A 15,354-nucleotide genomic window follows, 5' to 3' on the forward strand; every position below is an offset into this window, starting at 1 on the left:
GTTAAAAAGAACGCGTTAAAGGGCAATAAACTAAAAATGCTCAACACGGTAAAAATCTCCGAGATTTTCTAAGTAGGTAATGATAATTATTAAATAAAAGAAATATTTAATCAGAAATTCAATTTATTTATTTTGCTGGTTTTTATTTTTTATTTGTTTGGAAAATAAATATTTTTGTCAAAAGTTTTATGATTTAACCTTTTATGTAATGCTTAATTTTAATAGTATTTTCAAGATCCTTAGAATGATGGGCACTAACATTTCTAGAATAATTTTTTTTTCAACTTTTTTTTAATTAAAATATTTCATGACAAATATCATATTTTCTCAATACCTACACCTAATGTGTGTAATCAGTACCTATGTACTAAAAATTGTTTTCTTTCTTGCAAATTAATTCATTAACAGTTCAGTAATATGAAGACGTGAACGAAACCATTAATTGCTCTGATTTAGTAACACTTCGACTTATGATATAACCGAAGGATGTTGAAGCCAATCACCGAATATGCAAATAACACAAAGAAACATTTCCCTCGGCATCAGGTGAAAGCCAAAAATTATAATAAATTTCAAGCTATTTTTTTTTTAATAATAAACCCGCTTCGCACTTTATCGATGGCCAACAGCATAATTCATTGCAATTTAGGATGACTTACAGCGATCACACCATTAAATATCTGACGATGAAGATGAAAAGAAACACGTTAAATGCTCACAAAATAAACAAGAAATCTGCATGAAAATTGAGGAGATTCGCGTAGAAAATAATGGTAAATTCAAAAGTGAAAAGTATCAGGAAGAGAAGCATTATTCTTCATCAATTTTATATTAAGTTGTTGCGCTTTTATTATATCCATTAGCAAATACTTAATGCAATTCATTGTCTCTATTAATGAAGCAAACTGAAAATATTCACACTTTTATTTAAAAGTTCACCTTTTTCTATGTACTGCATACCACACATACATTATTCTTTATATAATAGTAAATAAAATAGGTATTTAGTCTTTTTTTAATACTATATTCACTTGTATTGTGTACACCCACAATATTATTCACAAAATACAAAATGCTTGTGAAAAGTCCCTCTTTTTTTCCGCACGTCTCTCTTTGAACTGGGAAATTCTATTCAATTCACTTCACTTTCATTGATTGTCTGCATTTTATAGAACATTCAGTGTTAAATTCATACAATTAATTTAAAACTGAAAATTAGTTCATTTAATAATTTCTCAATGTGTGTAGTTTTTCTGCTGTGGATTGAGGAAAAGAAATTTTTTATATTTCTCCAAATCGCGTGTAAAATAGAGAGCTGAACCTATTCGCGGAGGCACAACACCACCAATGTGCTCTGTACAACAACTGATCTTCAACTGGCAGAGATTGCGAGCGCGCTTCGTATCAAAACAGGTGAGCCATCATCAACGAACGGTAAGTGAAAAGTTTGTGGGGAGTTTTGCTGTAATGCTGTTTAGCTGTCTGAAGCTCACACTATGTATGAGAAGCATAAAATACATTCGATATCTATTTCTTTCTTTCTTTATTTTATACTAGCAACGCATTGATCGCAATTGAACATCCAAGCGGGAGATTATTGAGGTGCACTGTTGCAGATCTCAAGTCATTTTATCAATTTTCTTATTAGTTGCACCACGCACAGCAGTATTCCGGAAAATGTGCAGCACCTCGCAGAATTTCCTTAATCCCGTGAGGTTTTAAATTTATTTACACTCTCAAGAGGAATAAGAAATAAATTAAAAATCATTGGACACCACCACTGGCAATAGCGAGTCTCTCTCCGCTGCATGATTGCTCTGTGATTTTCAAATAATTTCACTTGTCTAAATTGGAAAATACAGCACTACTCGTAAGTGAGAAATAATGTCCACTATTTCTTCTCCTTTCTTGACAATGATGTTTCACGTTGAGGTGCAAAGTGCTTTAGAAATATACATACATACGTACACAATTGATTACGCTAAGGCAATTAAAGATGATGCCAATAGAATTTCCATGTTCTCCCGTCACATTTGTCAAACAACACCTCCTCCCCATTGGGTAATTTCATATTAAAGTAGATAATTCGAATACATTTTGCCAAACCCCTTTTTGCAGAAAATGCTATTGAACTCCGGACGCAATTCTGCAATTTCTTATCTTCAACATTTCTATCGTATTTGTAGTTAAGTATATATGGTAAAGTGAAGAAGTAAAGTGAGAAGCACCGTATTCAGTTAGACTCTCTTTGGCATCTGAAGAAATCTTTTCCCTTTTTCATCTTCATTGCAAACATGCCAAATAAATTATTTTTGCAAACCATTTTAATTACTCTCATCCTCATTTCTGCAATATCATCCATGTTTTCCAAAACCCCTCGCAACAGCAATCGCGAACAGAGAGTGCAAATGGATAAAAATGTGATAACTTTACGTTTGCAATTTGAGATATTCGTGGTTAAAGCATAGAGAGAAAATTGTTCAAGTATTTCTAGTAGAAATCGTTTTCATTGCACTAGTGGAGTCGTGAACTTGACACTCAAAATACGTCGCTCGATATCTTTGTAAAATTTTAAATAGATAGAAATTGAATAATTTTCTCTTTTACATTTGCAATTCCGAAGCCATTCCATTGCAAAAATCACATTAAATATGCATACATTGTATGCAAAATTGTAATAGCTAAATGGGAATAATTCTAACTAACCAAAAAAAAAGTGGACAAGAATTTTTAGTCTTTAATTATTTACTCATTTAATTTTAGACTATTTTTTTAAGTTTGAATTTTAAGTCAAAGTATGGATAACTTACTTTAATTTGTATTATATGTGCATTAAAATTAAGAATAAGATAATTAGATAATAATAATTAAGAATAGATTTATGAAAATAAATAAAATCTCAAAAAGCGGAATTTAAATACAATATTTTAAAATGATAGATAAGTATCCATATTAGGATAGAAAATACCGCAAGATTCATTCCAATAAAGCTCAGCAAATATTAGGGGAGAGCGGGGCTAATAAAGTCACTTAAGGGTTTGGAAAAAGCCTAAAATATCATATTTCCTAGCTAGACAGAACAAAATGATCTGAGACAGAGTTGTAGGGCAGTAAATTTCCTAAAGAAATGAGCTATACATTTCGCTTTATGTGTTTGGGAAATATGATATTTTGAGCTTTTTCTAAACCCTTAAGTGACTTTATTAGCCCCGCCCTCCCCTACTTAGAATTCCTGGGCACTGAAATGCTGCTTCTGCTTGTTAAAGAAGTTATTTAAAGATAGTTAACAGAATCCCCAGAAAATGTATTCTTTTGTGAACTGGTTTTCTTTTATTTAAAAAGAAAAGTCATTAAGGCTAAGTAACTAAAGTTCTAATTTTTTTTAAATGATTTCAAGTTGACACTGAGCCATCTCAATTCATTTCAAGAATTCACAAACTCTATGGCCATTGCTTCCCAGTCGTTTTGGCTTTTAATGCTCGCATTGTAATATCTGCTATTGACCTTGGGTAAATGAAATTAACCGAAATATTAAATTGAAAGCTAGCAAATAATAGGCTACATCTCCAACATAATAAACCCTATTTCTTTACAAATACGAGCATCTTTCTCATCGTTAAAGATATCCAAGAAAATCATCTCGAACTTTTACAAACCAGCCAAAATGAGTAGCAAAGACGACTTTTTTTCTTGCAAAATTTCTGAGAAGTCTCATGGGAATAATTTGTGGCGGCTTCTCATATGAAAACATACATAATATAAATACATAAATCTACTAACTCACTTTCGATGTGTATACTTTTGAAGAATCCAAGCTTCGTTTATAATTTTTCAGAAAAAAGTTCACATGCTGTCCATTGAGAAACAATAAATGTGCTACTTTCTGGGCTCTTATGTGCTACAAGAAATGTATGAGATATGGATGTTGATTGTTTCACCAATTGGTGACAATTATAATTTCTCTTCTTTCAAAATTGTCTCACTTTTCGCCACTTCCAGCAGAAAGTTTATTATTACTTTATACAATATACTAGTTTGGCCTCTGCCAAAGGTTTTCTATTAAATTCACGAAGCCACATTCATTTCCTTGAACTTGTCATTCAATCTTGTGACATGAAATCTCGTGAAATGAAAAATATTCACATCACACAGCTTCTTATTGCGGCTTAGTGAAAAATCGTTAAATTGCATTTGTTGACCCACCGGTTCCTGACAAAGCCACAGGTTATATTTTCCAACACACGGAGGCGGAGCACTTTGCTTGAGTAATGCAAAAGAGCAGAAATTACTATCTATCAATGCAAGATCTTCTGCATTAGATGCAATCAACTCTTCCAGATATATTGGCAGTAGTGGTTTTTTTTCGTACATTTAAACGCTAAAAGTTAGGTGAAAGTCAATTATTATTTTTTATGCTCTCCTGCTTCTTTCACATCATTTACCATTTGCACACAAAGAAGTTTGCCATTTGGTTGCTGATGCACATTGCTCTTCAATCACTGCAAATTTATGTGTGCGCGAAAAAAACTGGAACATTATCATTTTGATTTCTTCAGCTTCTCCATCACCATCATCTGCCACTTGTATCACCTCCAAGTGACACTCTTAAATTTTATTGTGAACTCTTATGCCCCCATCCATTCATCGCCTGTTTTTTACCGCCATATATACTATGATGTGTCGACATGGGAAAATCATTATTCAAATACCCCGCACACGATATATGCTTCATTTCAAAAAACGAAATCCATTCTTTTGTTCTGCTAAATGATTTTGCATGATAGTGTCTAATAACAGCGATGTATCATGTAATTTCTTTCATCTGATCTTAAGAATCTCAACATTGCTATATAGCGAGAAAAAAATTCAATCTCACTTTCATTCAAATTATACATTTTTGAATTTACCAATTATCGCGTCGCTTTGCTCCGATCTTGATAATACCTAATTTTATATTTATGATTAATTAAATATCTGCTTGGTGAGTTTGGTGTGAAATGATCAATTTTAAGGTTTTTTTTTCCAAATTTTGAAACATCTATATATTTTGGCCATTTCGTATACATTGACCCAATTATATAGAACTTCCTTATAAAAATTCCCCGAATTAATTTTTTTTTTCAAAATTAAGTAATTAATTTAACTCACATTAGGCAGTAGTCGGTAAATCCCGAGCGATGGGAGAGATTTCGATCGATTTTTACCAGGATCGATCGATCGATACCAGGCGGTTTTTACCAACGACATTCATTTCCCCCCAGAGCCCCCCTTCACATAGCCCCCATATAAAATTCATGCTTTTTTGACTACTTTTTGAAATTGGCGCGGTAAAAATTTAGTTCCAAAAGCCACCACTACTATTTTTTGGTACATTTTGTATAAGAGAAAACGAGACAGTGCACGTCACTGATACTGTCTCCCTCCCACATTCAGTATTTCGCAGTTTTCTCGCGTTTTCCGCCGAATTTCCCAGCGAAAGTGCGTTTTTTGTGACCAGGAAGCGACGCCGCGTCGTTTGGTACCCCTGGTTCAAAACTCTCAAAATCCGCGCCAGAAAAAGTCGTGCAAATTCCCCAAAAAAATCCGGCGAGTTGCGCCACCAAATTTTTACTGAACGTACTTTGGGCCCCCCTGAGCCACCCGCCAACTTTTGGAGGCCCAAAAATGAGTTTTTCCATGGAAATTTAATTTTTTAAAATTTTTCCGCACAACTACAAACAAACGTCACGCACACAACTTCAGCGCACTCACACCACCAGAAAATGCCAGAGTGAGAGGAAAGTATTTTTCTCATGCCATCTCGTTAACGATAATTTTGAAAATTGGCGGGAAATAGTTTTTCGAAAACAGCATTGAATTTCGCCACGACCGAAAACCAATCGAATAGAATTGGTTGCATTGGTTGTAAACTCCGCTAAAGGACTACCACCAACAAATAAGATTCCAACGGGAATGCAAACAATACAAAAAACAATTTTAATTTTTACTAAAATTTACTAACCTGCACCCATTTTAGTGCTCTCATTGATTGCCTCCTGCTGGTGCGAGCCTTATAGTTGGTTAGCTCGTGCAGAAAATTATTCTCTTTGTTTCCATCACTCACAGAAAGTGGTTTTTTGAAGAAGGGAAGCGATTTTCTACCAACCGGTGCCATTTTCAAAACTTGACTACTTGCGACTACGTCTGTCATATATCGAAACTCTGAAAGGTTTAGAAGAGATTCGTCGACTATATGCGCAAAATTTGTTGTCTTTTTCACGCGCGTATTTTTGCAAATCCGTCATTCTTTACGTAAAATTTCGAAAGATGCAATTCAACATTGTGTCACCTCTTAAGCCCGGAAAATTCCATCCGGTCAGTTAAAAATTATATTAGAAAACGTGAGGAAAGTGCAAAAAAGTGGAGGTGTGAGTGAGACGTAATGACAAATGAGAACAATATTCTTCTCTATCTCTTCTCGACAGTGTGAAAGGGTTAAAAAGTATGACAGATACGGCAGTTGCTGTTTCAAGCAGCGATATTTATGTCAAAGAGATTTTTTTTTATTGTGGTCACGACGAAAAACAGTTGCAGTTGGACTTTTGGGTGGAAAATAAGTGTGAATTTGCAAGGAAAGAGGTGTAAAAGTTTTGTGAATAGTTGTAGCAGCATCTGAAGAGTATGTGGCTTGTGAAATGAAAATGCTATGGTTGGTGGATGCCGAGGAATTGCGACAAATTGATTTTTGGTGACCATAGCAGGGAACTCGTGTTCGCTCTCTTTTTCTCAAAATCAATGAAAATTTTCCTTCTTCGAACTGAGGACACCACGTCACAGGGGAAGAAGAGTTCCGTCGACCACGGTGCAGGTGGTTAATTTGTGAATAATAGGGATTTATTGAGGAAAACAGGTTAGCAAAACTTCCTCTTGTCACTTTTTGCTAACAAAACTCCGCGCGCTTCCGCCCGTCTCCCCCTCTTTGGGGCCTTCTGTTGGGGTATGGGGGGCATTCTGCGTCTTGACACATTGCCAAACAACACACAATAAATTTTGCCCCAACGTGCACGGAACGCGTGCTGAGAGTGCGAAAGTATCAGGTGATGTTGACGATAATATTAGACGCCAATGGGCATCTCCGGATCATGTCGGAAGATCGCCCCAGACGGAGTCTCGCGCCAGAGAGTGGGACAATCGATTGCAATATGGGGCCATTCAAATGAAATTACCTCTAAAAGATGCTTTCCTGGGTTGAGTCAGAGGATATATAGTTTGGGGAATTTCTTATTCCTTCATCAAATCAGCGAAACTAAAAATTCTTTTTTTTTTCTCGAAGCTCTCGTTCTTTGCTTTTGCCAAGGAATCTCCTTGTTTTCGCAACAAGACACCGAGATTGCTGTAGGATTAATCATTGTACGTACAGTCGTACGATGAGAATGATGACGCAGTTTTAAGCAGAACTTTTGGCTTCTACGCAAGATTAAATTCCTATGTAAAAAATATCTTTACCGATTGGATGATTTCCCACAATAGAATGATAAGGAGATATTGTTGAATCATGCTGCTTAAGAATTTTATTCTTACAATTCCCTAATTTTTCTTATTTCTTAGTTGACTGAGAAGGATAATTTTGCGTTTATGTTGATATGTTTCTTAATTCTATAATTTCCTAATTATAAATGTCTGACACTATAGTAAAGACTCAACACATAGTAGCAAATTATTCCTCCCTCATGAATTACCTACCAACTTTACCTATTATTTAAAGAATAATTTATTTTTGATTGAGAGATTGAATGGAGAGATACACGCAAGCAAGGCAGACAGAAAGGTCATACTGACCCCAAGTTATATATTAAATAATATATTTTTTCTGTTTTCATTTTACGAAATAACAAAACAGCGAAAGTTCGTCTAAACTATTTAATTAAGTTTGTTTAAATATCAAGAAAACATTTCATTACATATTCTTTTATATCAAAATTAAATATTAAAATTTCTTATAGAGTATTCAAGAAACAATTACATTTTTCTCGTGAAAAATCATTAGAAAAGGAATGAAGATCTTTTCCCGTAGAAAATGACTTTGCAACAAAGAAGATGAAAAGCAGCTATTAATTGCAAGAAATGTACTGAAAGAGAGTGAAAGATGCGTCATTATTTATGTCGTGCGACTGGCTACAAGTGCAATAATTAATCCACAAAGTGCATGCTATGAATACAAAAGAGTGACGTATCTAAAATCATTTAGCTTATGTATTGTACATAACAATTACCAACACACCATTGATATAAGCTTTCTTTAATTTCGCTGCTGAACCAGCAAGAATGGGTGTAGGAAAGTGTTTGATTTATTTGCGCGGAAGCTATGGGTATGAAAATGAAATTAATATGGTGTATTTTTCCTTTCCGTTGAAGTCCCCAAAAAACTGTGATTTTGCATAATTTTAGACATTGATTCTTTGTGCAATATTCTAAATTATAGCTTCTTTTTTTCATTACATTGAGTTTCTCTTTGTATCCCCCCAAGACACTCACACACGGTCTAGCCGAAAAAAACAAGACAGAGAGAAAGGGGCATTACACGGCTTGTTGAAAAGAAAAGAAAAAAAAAAGTTAAAAGATCATTAAAAAGAAGAGAGAAAGATTTCTGCGGGTGACAAGAGAAAGGGGCAAATTATGCCGAGTAAGAAACGTCCTACCGCCAATCGTCAACAGGGAGCTTTTCCACCGAAGCACACATCTGTGGCAGAACTCAAAGTGCCCCAAGAGCATTCGGTGGTGTCCAATGGGGATATTGCCGGCGATGGGCATTTACTAACACCCAAACAGCGACAGCAATTGGACAAGAGCATTTACTTGGCTTCACTAACAAAAAATGAATTACAAAGCGAATGCAGAAAACGCGGTCTAAAGATAACAGGAAATAAGATGGAATTGGTATAACAATTTTTAACAATTTTCTTTCCCTTTTTACAACACCTTCACCAAGAATTTGCTCGTTACTTTTTTTTTAGACTGTTCTTTTCCACGTGTGCTATTTTACTTATTTTTTGTTGTTGTATTATATTTTCGTTGCTCCCACCTTTTCAACGTGGCATAATTGATTGATTTAGTTTTTTTTTTTGTTTAAGTCGCCTTAATCATTTTGTATGGAAGTCTAGCTCAAAGTATGTGTTCACACATAAAAAAAATTCTCTAAAACATACACAAGGTTAGGCAGAATAAATAAATTGATTAAGGTGTAATTTTTCTATACCACACCAGTGTGGAAATACGGATGAATAAAGTGGCTTTTAAAAGTCCATATAGAAGCAATTAATCTATAAGGGAGTGTTTATTTTCTACGGGAGTATTATCATCAAACAGTAGGAAAAAATGTATAGGTACTTTAGGGCTTTAGTTTGGGAATTGTTTGTGAATAATTTACATAAATCGATATATTCTTTTTCATTTTCCATAGAAACATAATGAGACTTGAGGGATAGTTATGCTTTAATCGTATTTTTTTTAAAGAATTCTGAAAATTGAAGTTAAAAACCATCCGCACACTACCTAAAAATTTAATTAGATTATCAAAAAATGCGGGAGCATTTTTAAAACTTTTCTTCTCAATATGTGCGGCTCAGTTGTCTCGACTTTACTTCTAGAGATTAACTTGAGGTACACAATGATAAGAGAAGTTTTGCGACAAAAAAAAGTAGCTAAGAAGATTTGTATTCCTTAAATGCTGTTTAAATTGTTTACCGCATCTCGGAATTTTATAAATTTCTTAACTGATTTGTGGATTATGTTATTTACTTACATCTCATATTACAATGGTTGTAGGTACATACATGAAATACATTATATATTTAAATTCATCTATTGTAAGAGCAGTTTATCTAAATTACCGCCTCGCGGAAATAATCAATTTAGTGATGAGATTTTGAGGGTAACACCACTGTTGCTGACTCCTCTTATTACCTTCACCTGCTTCACACATTACAATAAAATATTATTTTATAATAAGACAACAATGCATATAACATACATACATATACATAGTTACTTGGATAAATTGGTGTCTAAAATAAACACTCGTGCTGTATGTTTAATTATAATTCTAAAATAAGACACAATACTGTGTGAATGATTAGCAATTTCAGCGTTTGGCACTAAAAAAGAGGAGAGTGGCCAGAAAAAAGAACAAGTGGGGGTTTTCACTCATCGTGATATTCATAATTTTATCTCTCGGTGCCTTGGAATTTTTATGTATTAACAGCATCAAATCAAGTAATGCATAAAGTGGCTTATATATGTGTGGTTAGATGTTGAGGTATTCAGCATTGATTTTGATGATCAAGTGAGTGTGAAATGGTGATGCAATATTGTTAATGAAAGAGAGAAAATTATTTACGCTGCGGACATCGTTTCAGAAGCGTCGTATATTTGTGTAGACTCCTGCGCCGAATTACTTAAAATCACTCAACTTTAGGCCTTTGAGAATAGCTTTCTGGTGCCTATTGCTAATAGTTTCTTCTCGGAAGATATGTCTCATGGAGGATTATGTAGAAATTCTCCTTAAAAATATTTATTTAATTTGAAATTCTTAAAACAAACTCTTAGATTTGGCTCGGCACAGGGGTCTACAACGTAAAGTTTTTACTGGCTATTTGGTGCTTGCTATCTTATCACAAAGTCCTCGTCAGACAGTCATTAAATGACTACGGTTAAAGATTATGAGAGAAGAACTTTGTAGCCAAAAGATGTTTCAATGACGCACATTATCTAATTTTTACGAGCTGCATAATCTTCGGTGTGCTTCTTCTACCTGTGCTACATTTTTTTTTCTATTTAGTTAATGAGTAAATCTTTAATATTTTGGCAATAGCATAGACAATTGTGTGTCTCCAGAGTTTTCGGATTTGATCTTGGAATTTTCTTACACCTGATAATTAACAACAGAAATTAAAAAAAAACTTTTTGTAAAACCGACTGAAGCCCCGCATTGAAGCCTTGCCTTGAATTTGTGAAAATATTCGTGTTAAATCATTGAGTGCCACCACACACACGGTGTGAGATGGAATAAAAGCAGCATTTATTTATTTCAATCACATAATAATAATCTGTGTATATAATGACAATGCCAGATTGAGGTGTATTTTTTACCTAAATATGGTCAATATAGATACACCAGCAGATTGGGATTCAAAGTTAGATTTCTTCATTCATTGATTTTATATATTTTTTTTTACAGCAATTCACAATTTATTTTCCACAGTATTGTAGTTTCCCCCTTTTTTCTGTATTTGCTCCCAATTACACATTTTATCTCTTTTTTCCTCATTTTTTTTTCTCTCGTCCACCATGTCTAGCATTTTTTGTGTGTAAAAAATTTTGTTTTATTCAAGTAGAGTTCAAAAATTAAATGATTCGAGTGCAATGTACTTGAAAAGCAAAACAAGACATACAAAATTAATAGGGAATGAAGAGAATAGAATTTGAATCAATTGAGGAAGTTTGACCTAATTTTATAAAATTTTTTGTTTCTCTCTGTCTGCTTTCATGAAACATGGTGGTGCGACACAATAGCTCCAAAGACTAGGATATAAAATGTCTCATCACAATCACAATCAGCAATCAACAGTGACATCTTCCACGTCAGGAAATTCCCGCGTGCAGAATCAGCAAAAGAAGACACCAAATGGTACGGCAATGGATTCCTTTGTAAGGAAACAATCTGCCCGTGATCGCGAGAAGGAGCGCAATGAAAGGAAAAAAATTGTCATTTGGCGACATCCAATTTTAACATCGAAGTATTGTGCCCTAGAGTGTATGACCCTCATGCAAACATATGGACGAAAGTAAGATTTACACAATTGCTACCACTCTCACAGAAAAAATTCCCAAAGTTTAATGACATTTTGAATAATAAAAAAAATGGTTGCATTCATCATTTACAATTTCCCAATATTTCAAGCATTTACAGTCAATATTTTTAACAGTCTCGATACCGATAAGGAAAAATATACATATTGCTTTGAGGAAGTTGAGTCACTGCAAATTAAGAACTATTGCTCAGTATTTTTCCAAAAATAAATACATTGAATGTATTTTCGTGTTTAAATCATTAATCGGTTCTGTAAAAAATTGCCTTTGTGCTTTAAAAAAATCACCATCGTGTGATAACATTTAACGACTTATTTGTATAGGTTGCATTGTTTGGAATAATATACTTGGGGTTTATGAAAATCGTTGGATTTAACGTACCAATCATAGTTATAAACTGATTAAACTATAAAAAAAATAGTTAATTAATTAACAGAAAATTAGTTTATTTGATAAACACAATGTATATATACGCTTGAATTTCTTGTGCAAAGTAAAATTTGTTCTGTTTTTTTTTCGTTTGTTCTTCTCTAACCTTTATTTAACACATTCATTAAAAATTGAATAATATAACTTTTAATATTTTCAATACATTCTGTAAGTTCTCTCAAGATTAGTCTTGACACGCAAATTTAAATGACACGATTTTTTATGATTGCTGTATATTATTTATCAAGTGGGAGCCCTCATTTACAGCTACAGCATTTACCTCAAGCAAACATTTAATTTTGTATTACATTCTGTTAGATGAAAAAAAAAAAAGATTTTTCCATTGAAACTTGATTTGCAAGTTTTCTCCACAATTGGGCACAATGTTGCAAAACTTATCATTGGTATTTGGAGTTCGAGAAACAAGAATTTTTATGCTGACTTGTAGAATTTTCTTTCGATGTTTGTGACCAATATTTTTGTGAGTTAATAAATCCAACTTAAAAATTGCATTGAAGTTTATTACAGAAACTTTGGGCATTAACTTTTTAACTTATGTGGAATAGAAAATTTGGTAGCTGATGAATTGATGATTCTTATTAAACTTATCTTTCAGAGTGTCAGATCACAAGAAATTAATGGCTGTACTCGTGGCAGCAGTTGCAGTAGTGATTGCACTGTACCACGTTCCAGGGAAGCATCAGGCGTACATCGACATGATTCGTCTTCACATGTGGTTCGTGACCTACTGGGTGGGTCTGGGTGTGCTGTCATCAGTTGGCCTGGGCACGGGATTACATACATTCCTCCTATATCTGGGACCCCATATAGCCAGCGTTACGATGGCAGCGTACGAATGTAACTCATTGAACTTTCCAAAGCCACCCTATCCGGATGAAATAATCTGCCCCGAAAAGGTGGATCCCACATTCATTCCATCTCTATGGAATATCATGGGGAAGGTGCGTGTTGAGGCATTCCTCTGGGGTGCTGGAACAGCCCTTGGGGAGTTACCGCCCTACTTTATGGCCAAGGCTGCCCGCTTATCGGGCTATGATCCTGACGATGCAGAGGATCTGCAGGAGTTTGAGGAGCTAAAGAAGAAACGTGAGCAAGGAGTCGATTTGAATTATCTCGATCGTGCCAAGATCTTCATGGAACGCATTGTGGAGCGTGTTGGATTTCCGGGAATTCTTGCATGTGCGAGTGTAAGTTTCCTCAAGTGATTGACAATTAAAACTTTTGAATGATTCGAAGTAAGAAAAATAATTTTAATTAATAGAAACATTTTATTTTTGCAGATCCCCAATCCACTATTTGACTTGGCTGGAATTACGTGTGGACACTTTTTGGTGCCATTTTGGACCTTCTTCGGAGCAACATTGATTGGCAAGGCTGTGATTAAGATGCATATCCAGAAGATATTTGTGATAATTGCATTCAATGAGACCCTGATTGCTAAGGCGCTGGACGTCCTCAAGCACCTCCCCATTATGGGTAAACGTCTGCAGGAACCATTTAAGGCATTCTTGCAGAATCAAAAGGCACGCTTACATCGTGGTTCAGCCAAAAAAGCATCAGAATCGGGAAATTTCTTGGCGCGTCTGTTTGAGAAGTTTGTCGTCGCCATGATTGTGTACTTTGTGGTGTCGATTGTAAATTCTCTGGCGCAAAGTTATCACAAAAGAATTCACAAAAAAGGCGGGAAGGTGCATCGAAAGGTAGCGAGAGACTAGTCCGGGCAGAAATGCTTGTCGGTAAGCAATGAATGTTTAAAAAAAAGTGGTTCTTTATAGTTAGATGAATTCTTTTGAATAAAACAATTTACTAGAAGAAGATGTGAATGCTTGAGTTTTTGAGTTAAAAGCAAAAAGCTTTCACATAAAACTGTGGATGTTTATATAGTTCTTTTTCCATTGAAACATTATGAAAATTAATTTAGCTTTTGGGCTTTTGAAAAAAAAAAAGAATGTTTTTTCTTTTGTAAATGTGTAAAGAAATTTTTGTTCCATTTACATTGAAAAAAAATATACACAATATTTGAAGTATATTATAAAAAGTATATCCAAAGAGATGATATTAGATAAAATGAAAAAAAAAACATACAACACAAAAGGCTTTCTTCCCCCAAAATATGTGTTTTTGGTGAAATGAAAACTTGCTCAGAGGTTTTTTGCAGGCGTTTGTATAGTGAAAATGGAATTTTGTATTTAGATGAGAGACATCAATGAAGACACTTAGAATCCACCCCACGAGACATTAGAGAAGATGATCCTCTTAAATAGGAATAAAGTTAAATAAAAAAATGAAAGTTGAAGGACGCGTATGTAATCAAATATGATAGAAATGAAAGAAAAAATTGCCATTCCCTGATTTAAACAAATAGAAAGGTGAGAAATAAAATAAATAATATATATAATAATTGTGTAATATAAATTGAATTTATCTCACAATTTAAATTTACGTAGTGAGATGCTGAAGAAGATGAAAAAAAATAGTCGAATGTGTATTTATTGCAAAAAAAAGGTGTTACTATATTAAGGATTTTTTGTGTGTTTGAGTTCCTGTGGTTTAGACACGAGATAAAGGGGGTTTTGTTGCGTTCTCTTTTGTGGGCTAAAATCCAACAAAAATTATACCAATTTACATTTACATATACAAAAAATATTTACATTTTTTCTCATTTTTAAATGTGTGTAAAATAAATTAGTACAATCTTCATGGGTATTGTGTTCTCAAATAGAGCGAACACACTGTTCGATCAGAAAAAAAAATATTATTTGAGAAATGAGTTGGAAAATAAATATGCAGATTAATAAAAAAAAGTTTTATTTTCATTTTTCACCAATCAGTTTAAGGAATCTGAAGAAATTATGTTGAACTTCTTGAAAGTTGCTTTGAATTTTCACCATCTGCAAAAACAATATTGTTTAATCCACGTCTACACAATAATCCACTGATCCATCATTGATAAAGGCTTTCAGGAAGTAAGGCAGAAATTTAAAAAATAAAATGGTTTAATTAATTATTAATTTGTTGATTCATTAATTAAATGATTAAATATTCTCTCAGTACATT

At 33.8% G+C, this 15,354-nt stretch overlaps 3 protein-coding genes across 13 annotated transcripts in view; 2 read left to right on the top strand and 1 right to left on the bottom strand.

Annotated features, from left to right (window-relative positions):
• LOC129797462 (uncharacterized) overlaps positions 1-1,381 on the bottom strand; it is a 32,765-nt gene extending 31,384 nt beyond the window's left edge. Inside the window, exon 1 of one of the 4 annotated variants that reach the window (XM_055840064.1) lies at positions 940-1,381. The gene's annotated coding sequence lies outside the window, so the exon portion shown is untranslated. Of the gene's footprint in view, positions 1-659 lie in introns of all 4 variants that reach the window. The other 3 variants (XM_055840067.1, XM_055840065.1, XM_055840066.1) reach the window with 3 other exon arrangements.
• The window catches only part of LOC129797522 (LIM domain-binding protein 2), a 421,356-nt gene that overhangs the window by 88,771 nt on the left and 317,231 nt on the right, over positions 1-15,354 (top strand). The window lies entirely within an intron of this gene.
• On the top strand, positions 6,240-14,120 carry LOC129797553 (vacuole membrane protein 1-like). Of its 7 annotated transcripts, none has more exons than XM_055840262.1 (5): positions 6,241-6,889; positions 8,507-8,916; positions 11,551-11,822; positions 12,893-13,484; positions 13,578-14,120. In XM_055840262.1, exons 2-5 carry the CDS (start codon positions 8,656-8,658, stop codon positions 14,010-14,012), a joined length of 1,560 nt encoding a protein of 519 aa, XP_055696237.1. In that variant the 5' UTR covers positions 6,241-6,889; positions 8,507-8,655; the 3' UTR covers positions 14,013-14,120. The 7 variants fall into 7 exon arrangements, with proteins under 7 accessions (XP_055696240.1, XP_055696237.1, XP_055696238.1 ...); XM_055840263.1 differs by having other exon boundaries at positions 6,406-6,847; XM_055840264.1 differs by having other exon boundaries at positions 6,406-6,658.

The sequence above is a fragment of the Lutzomyia longipalpis genome, chromosome 1 (assembly GCF_024334085.1).
Source record: "Lutzomyia longipalpis isolate SR_M1_2022 chromosome 1, ASM2433408v1".
Lineage (NCBI taxonomy): Eukaryota > Metazoa > Arthropoda > Insecta > Diptera > Psychodidae > Lutzomyia > Lutzomyia longipalpis.